At 36.7% G+C, this 7,882-nt stretch overlaps 1 protein-coding gene across 1 annotated transcript in view; it reads left to right on the top strand.

Annotated features, from left to right (window-relative positions):
- HEBP1 (heme binding protein 1) overlaps window positions 1-7,882 on the top strand; it is a 54,107-nt gene that overhangs the window by 35,420 nt on the left and 10,805 nt on the right. The window contains exon 2 of the mRNA XM_006888424.1: window positions 1,426-1,564. Coding sequence (XP_006888486.1) covers window positions 1,426-1,564 — 139 coding nt within the window. The remainder of the gene's footprint in view (window positions 1-1,425; window positions 1,565-7,882) is intronic.

The following is a 7,882-nucleotide window of genomic DNA, read 5'->3' as shown; positions in this document are numbered from 1 at the left end:
CTCCTTTATTCTCTTGTTATTAATTTCTAATTTTGTAGCATTGTGACCTGAGAAGATACTTTGTATAATTTCTATGTTTTTTAATTTGTTGATGCTTGCCTTATGAACTCAGTAGCTCTTAATAACCATAATAACAAGCCACCAGAGTTCCTATCAACTTTAGATCCTGTAACTATTGCAGTTTGCCTCTACACCCTGCAGTATATTGTCATTGCTATGTACCTCAGAGTCAATTGCAACTCATAGTAACTCTTAAGAATAATATCTGTCATTAAAGCTAATAAAATTTAATAATAATTTTAAAAAATAATAATATCTGGCCCTATTCTGTGCCATCTTCACCATCTCTGGCGTATTGAGCTCATTATTCAGTCACTGTGTCAGTCCATCTTGCTGAGGGTCTCTTCCTCTTGCTCTGACCTTCCACCTTTCTAAGCGTGATTTCTTTCTTCAAGGACTAGCCCATCCTAACAACATGCCCAAAGTATCTGAGATAAAACTTTACCATCCTTGCCTTCAAGGAACAACCTGTTTGTACTTCTCCAAGATAGACTTGTTTGTTCTTTTGGCAGTTCATGGAATACTCAGTATTCTCCAGTATCACAACTCAAAGATACTGCTTTTTCTTTTGTCACCCTTATTCACTGTCCAACTTTCAGGTGCATAGCAAGTCATCAAAAAAGACTATGGCTTGGGTCAGGTGCACCTTAGTCTTTAAAGCAACGCCCTTGCTCCCCAGCACTTTGGAGCAATTCCTCTGATTTTTCTTGTCTCACAACTATGCTACAAGAATGAGGCTCTTCTTGAGGCTTGAGCATTTGGGGAGATTTTGTTGTTGTGCTTTGTTGTTGGGTTTTTTTCCCTCTTCCACTTTTCATGGCTTTATCTTTTTTAAATTTTGCCTTTATGAGAAAGTTCCTACAATTTTATTACCCAGCATTATTTCTGAATTTTTCATTTCTGCTAATATTTTTAATCACAAGCACTCTTGTTTCCTGAACATTTCCCTTTTAATACCATTCTGGTGTTTTGTGAATACACTCTTATTTCTTTGAACATATTAATTATAGGAGGAAGTTTTCTTCTGCTCTCAGAATTGCTTGAGTGTTTATGGAAATCTCAGGCCCTATTTCTCACAATCGTACACAAGCCAGTCTCTTGTCCTATTACTGTACCAAGGCTCCTTATTGAAAGTTCTCTGGTAGTTGTTTGTTTTATACTGATTCAAGGCAGTAAATTGCACGAGAAGAGATTTACCCTCTTTTTTCCATGAAGCAGCTGGTGGATTTGAACCACATGCCTTTAGGTTGGCAGCATAACTCCTTACCATTATGCCACTAAAGCAACTGAGCTTTTACTCCTTTTGGGAGCATCCAGCTTGTTCCTTGGTTTCTCTTAAGCACTTTTCCCCCCCTGTTTCTCTAGGAAGATGTCTCCTATGAGGAAAGGGCCTGTGAAGGCGGCAAGTTTGCCACAATAGAAGTGACAGATAAGCCTGTGCAGGAGGCTCTTCGGGAAGCAATGCCGAAAATCATGAAATATGCAGGAGGCATGAATGATAAGGGTGAGTATCCCTCGAAGGTCTCTGAGACTGGTTTTGCCTGGTCTCACCTTATCAGTAGAACATATCAAGGCAGGGTGACAAGACTTCTGCCACCAGCTGTTTCAGTGGCACGTGAGCTCCCTGTATAGTGTTTGCAGCAGTTCATGGGAGGAAGCTCTGAGAGGAACAGACTAGCTTTTCCTCATTGTGCAATATCCCTGCTCACTCTACCGAGCTCATGTTTCTTCTTCAATTATGCAGACATTCTAAACAGTTTTTCAAATTTGTAGTGCTTGTACTTGCAGCACTGAAAAGGATCAATGCTATAACCTTCAATGTTAATTACATCTTAAGGTAAAGAAAGCAGAAATCCTCATAACTGGGTCAGTAACGAACATCATGAAAATGAAGAAAAGATGGAAGTTGTCAGTGATTCCATTTTCCCTGGACCCAAAATCAAAGCCCATAAAAGCAGCAGTGAAGAAATTAATGGACAGATCTACTGCCAAGGACCTCTTTAAAGTGCTAAAAGAGGAAGGATGTCAGTTAAAGAACAAGGTGTACCTGACCTAAACCATGGCGTTTTCATTTGCTTCATAAGCATGTTAAAGTTGGGCAATAAATAAGGAAGATCAAAGATGAATTTAAGCCTTTGAATTGTAGAGTTGATAAAATATATTGAATGTATCATAAACTACCAAAAGAGCAGATAACTCTGTCTTGGAAAAAGTGAAGCCAGAGTAATCCTTAAAAGAAAGGACAGTGGAGCTTCTTGTATACTTGGTCATCTTATCAGGAAGGACCAGTCTTTATAAGAAGACATTATGGTTGGAAAAGTAAGGGGTCACCAAAGGAGAGGAAGACCCTCAATGAGATAGACTGACACTGAGGCTGCAACATTAGGCTTAAGCGCAGTAGAATTTGTAAGAATGGTTCAGGAATAGGCAAGATTTCATTCTGTTGTACCTGGGATCACTATGAATCGGTGCTGACTCAATGGCACCTAACAACAGTGTAAGTGATTGCTTCCCTGGGTGAAATTGAAATGTGCACCTACTAATCTACAATCTGCTTTGAGATCCTCACCTCAGGCTGAAAATACTGAGTCAGCTCCTTAGCACTCAGCTTCCAATGAGGGTTAAAGCTTAACTGAGCCACAAGTATGGCAGCTTCAAGTTCTGTTCATGGTCAACATGAGCTGTCTGAGTATTGTTAGCCTCCCATGTTTACAGATATAAAACCTCACTGGCTCCCACCTAAATTTAAAATTATAATCCTGAAGGTGTATCTGTTTACTTAAAAACCATACTTAACTATGAGCTTGACTCTTAAACTCTTTAAATAGGATTGCACTTTGGTATTATTGCATAATGAAAATTAGTCAGGAAGCAAAGTGAAGAAAAAAAAGAGACCTTATTTATGTTTAGGATATTTTTCAGCTTGGTAACTTAAAAAATTAGAAACCTTAGAAACATTTTCTAGAACCACACCTACATTAAAGTGAACATCTACATTAACCATAGCAGGATTCTGAGAGACTCAGAAAATATATAATTTAGGGTCGTGGAGAGGAAAAGGGAGAAAATAAGTTAACTAATAAAAGGTCAAGAAGAGATATTTTCCTTCTTAGTATTTTACCATAGCATGCATACCAATAAAAATACAGAGATGAGGAAAAAAGTATGTATACAAAATTAAAATTTATTAAAGAAATACTAAAAAATGGCAAACCAATACTTTTAAACCTATAACCCTTCCATTCCTGATATTATTAATAATAACAATTATTGTATAGTATATTTATTAATAATAATAATACAATTATTGATTATTGATAATACAGTTTTTATATTTATATTTTAATAACTATAATGTGCCTATTCCAAGCCATGGTCTTCTCAATTACTTGTTATACTTCCGAGAGTTGGACAATGACTAAGGATGACAGAAGAAGAATAGATGCCTTAGAGTTATAATGCCGGAGAAGAGTCTTGAGCATACCATGGAATGCTAAGAAAACAAATAGGTCTGTCTTAGAGAGGGTGAAACTAAGTCTCTCCTTGGAGGCTAGGATTTTGAAGCTCCACCTCACTTACTTTGGGCACATGGCCAGGAGAGATCGGTCTTTGGAGAAGGACATCATTCTCGGAAGGGTGGGCATACAGTGCAGGAGAGGGAAACCCCAGATGAGATGGATTGATAGAGTAACTGGGACAATAAGTGTTTGTGTGTCAGAATTAGTGTGACTGGCTCAGGACAGGGAAGGGTTCAGAGCTGCTATACATAGGGTCAGTATACATTGAAGGTGACTCAATGGCATATAACAACGGTAACATCTTATGACGGGTTTGGAAGCAGGAGTGGCATCCACTTCCTAAATAACATGCCTTTGGAAACTCTATGAACTTTGATAAATGTTGGTGGTTTTAGAGGGGCATCAAGCCTTTTGTTCATAGGGTCGTTATGAGTCATGCTCACCTTGAAAGCAATCAACGACAGCAACATAGTTATTATTCTATGATATTGTTATTAATAGTTAATAATACAATTCTATGTATTTTTTTCTTTAGAACTTTTTAATAAGTTTTTAAGTACAGTTATGTTTGTTAGGTTGTACTTACTGTTTCATTAGTATCTTTAACTCTTGCTTAACAGTCTTCTTAAGCTTAATAATTAATAGTATACTACATTGCATCATGATACTATAATTCACTTAAACATATTCCTGCTTGAAGTATTTATGTTACCCACAACCATTTTTTATAAATTCTGCAACTATTCATATTTTTATACTTCTAGCCTTTTCTATATTTTGGATTATTACTTCAAGATTTATTTTGTTCATTTTTCCATTCCTGGTGGTTCAATTTATGCTATAATTTAGCAAATAGCATTACTTTTATAGGCAGATCTAGTGATTTTGGCTTATAAGCAGTATAGAATAAAATATGTGTTTTAATAATTTTTTTTTAAAAATGTGTTTTAATTTTGGTTATTTCTTACTCTGCCTATCAGACGGTGGCCACATAAACTGTGTAAAGCAGACATCTTTACCTGTGAGATACAGATAACCTCTCCTGCCCACCTCTCACTGTTGTCTAGGTGATAAGAGATAATGGGGCTCAGAAAGCAATTTTGAAAGAAATTTCAAATAGAAAGTTCTATACAAATACTAATTACAAAACCTTCAAAGTACACCATTTATTGTTGGAGTCACTTGCTGTCTCATTTTGTTGTTGTTGGTATATGCCATTGAGTCAACCACAGCTCATAGCAACTCTGAAAAATAGGTCTGAACCCTGCCTTTTCCTGAGCCAAACTATCTCTGACACATGTGCCCCCATTACTCCAGTTACTATGTCAATCTATCTCCCTGGTCTTCCTCTCCTATGCTGACCTGCTACCCTTCCGAGCATGATGTCCTCTACAAAGATAGATCACTCCTGGCAACATGCCCAGAGTATGTGAGACAGAATTTCAAAATCTTTGCCTCCAAGGAGCAAACCAGCTTCACCCTCTTCAGGACACATTACCAAAACAATAAGACACAAATAGTATAATTCTGTGGAAACCAGGAATTGTTGTTGTGAACTGTAGAGTCAGAACTGACCCATAGCTGACTCTCCAGCAGGTTTTCAGAGGCAGTTAATTGCCCAGGAGGAAGTTTTTAAGGAGTGAGATGCTTTTCATAGATAGATAGATAGAAGTTGAAAACATAACTCTGTGTTTTTGTTTATTGTTGTTGTTTATGTACACACACACACACACACACACACACACACACACACACAAAGCCCAAACCACCAGGAAGTTATGTATTCAACTTTCAGACCATAAAATAAATAGTAGCTGGGGGGTTTTGTGTTCAATCACTGAATGAACTTAATTTAATTTCTGTTACATAGTAACTTGCCAGTTTTTCATTCTGTTGGCTCCATTGTTCTTTAGTGTTGCATTTTCGCTTTTGAGTATATGTATCACAGTTTCTTTATCCATTCATCCAATGATAGACATTTGATTTGTTTCCACCTCTTTGCCATTATAAGTAGTAGTACAATGAACATGAACATGGATATATATGTTCATGACACAGCTTTTATTTCTTTAGGTTATATACCTAGTTGTGGAATTGCTGAATCAAATGTATTTGTAGTCCCAACTTTTTAAGGAAGTTTCAAATTGTTTTCCATAGCTGTACCATTTTATATTCCCACTAGCAGTGTATGAGAGTGCCAATCTCTCCACATCCTTGCCAGCACTTGTTTACTGTCTTATGAAAGTTTGCTGTTGTTGCTGTCAATATTTATATGAGCTGAGATCAATTGGCACTGGCCACTTTGAGTTAGAAAAATCTTATTATCTCCTATGACAGGAAAGAAAAGTGGAGAATAATAGAGTTGCAATTATAGGAAAAAAAGACTCTTTCTAAGTCCATCTCGAAATACAATATTGTAATAGAACACTATAGTGTTATGTGTATATAACACTAAATGCATACAAGGAAGACATGTAAATACCACTGTCATTCAAATATATGGATCAATAGCTAAAACCAGAGAGGAGAAAAGAGAATATTTCTGTCAACTTTTACAGTCTGAAATCAATTGAACATGGAGCCAAAATTCATTAATAATAATTGGTGACTGGAATGCAAAAATTCAGAACAAGGAAGAAGGACTAGGAGTTGGAAAATACAAGCTTGGTAACAAATAAAGTTGGAGATAGAATGATAGAATTTTGTACAATTGATGATTTATTTATTTATTTCAAATACATTTTATAAAAAACACATGCAACAGCTGTACACATGGACCTCACCTGATAAACTACACAAGAATCAGATCCATTGAATCTGTAGAAAGAATCATTGGAGAAGTTCAATATCCACTGTGAAATCCATGCAAAGGTGTTGATTATGTTGCTGACTGTGGACTACCTATGTGCAAGTTCAAATTGAGGTGAATAAACAAATCCATAAGAACCAAAATATGACCTTGAGTGTATGCCACCTGAATTTAAAAACTATCTCAAAGATAGGTTTGACGCCTTGATGAATAAAAACCAGGTGAGTTGTAGGATAACATCAAGGATATCATCCATGAAGAATGCAAAGTCATTACAAAGTCAGAGGATGAAGAAAGACCAAGATTGATGTAAAGAATATTGCACTAGAATGCCAAGAAGCCAAAACAAAAGGAAGAAATGAGGTAGTTAAAAGAGCTGTCCAGATAATTTCAGAGGGCATTTCATGAAAACAAAGCAATGCATCAAAATGAATTGTTCAAAGAGCTGGAGTCAGGAAATCAAAAGGAAAACTCACTTGATTTTTCTTCCTCAAGCTGAAGGAACTGAATAACAAACCCAAACCACAAGCTGCAATGCTTAAAGATGCCATGGGCAAAATCTTGACTGATCCAGGAAGCGTCAAAAGACAATGGAAGAAATATACAAAGTCATTGTACCAGAAAGAGTTAGCTGACACAGAACCATTTCATAAATTGGCATATGATTAAGAACCAGTGGTAATAAAGGAAAAAGTTGAAGCTGCTCTAAAGCAGTTGGCAAAAAATAATACCCCAGGAATTGATTGAATACCAGCTGGCATATTTCAGTAAACAAATGCAGCCCTGGATGTGCTCATCAATCTGTGACAAGAAATTTGCAGGGCAGTTGCTTGGCCAACTGACTAGAAGAGATCCATATTTATTCCTATATCCAAAAAAGGTGATCCAACAGAATGTGTAAATTATCAAACAATATCACGTATATCACATTCTCTATTACACTATTATCGCAAGATTTTGCTGAACATTATAAAAAATTACTAGAGTAATTGATCAACAGGAAACTGCCAAGAATACAGGCTAGGTTTAGAAGAGGCCCAGAAGGATGTCAGCTATTTCACTGGCAAATATTTTTAATCAATATGTAGGTTCTCTTTTTACTTTTTCGGAAAAATCCTTCAAAGCACCTCTAGTGCTCAGGGACCTCATGTGTAACAGAACAAAATGTTTTCCAATCCTGCATCATCTTTATGATTATGTGTGTATTTGAGTCCATTGTTGCAACTATTCAATACTACACTACTACCTCAAATGTATAAAAATAAAGAGCTTTCTGTTTATATCTGTATCTGAAATTTTTTTTTATAGATGAATTTTTTTTATTGGGAAAAACATACTGGGGTACAAGGAGGTGAGGGTTGGGGGCAGAAGGGTGAGGATGGGCCAGGATGCAGTTGCAGAGCTGCACAGTTTGGTCGGTGGGGGGAGCAGGTGAAGGAAATGATGAGGGTCCAGTGGGGACCAGATGCTACAGAGGAATGACAACCGTTTTCCA

Source organism: Elephantulus edwardii, unplaced genomic scaffold, assembly GCF_000299155.1.
Source record: "Elephantulus edwardii isolate Elephantulus edwardi_28Jun2011 unplaced genomic scaffold, EleEdw1.0 scaffold00067, whole genome shotgun sequence".
NCBI classification, from domain to species: domain Eukaryota; kingdom Metazoa; phylum Chordata; class Mammalia; order Macroscelidea; family Macroscelididae; genus Elephantulus; species Elephantulus edwardii.
The sequence above is the reverse complement of the archived record's forward strand: the minus strand, read 5'-3'. Positions and strand labels throughout refer to the sequence as shown.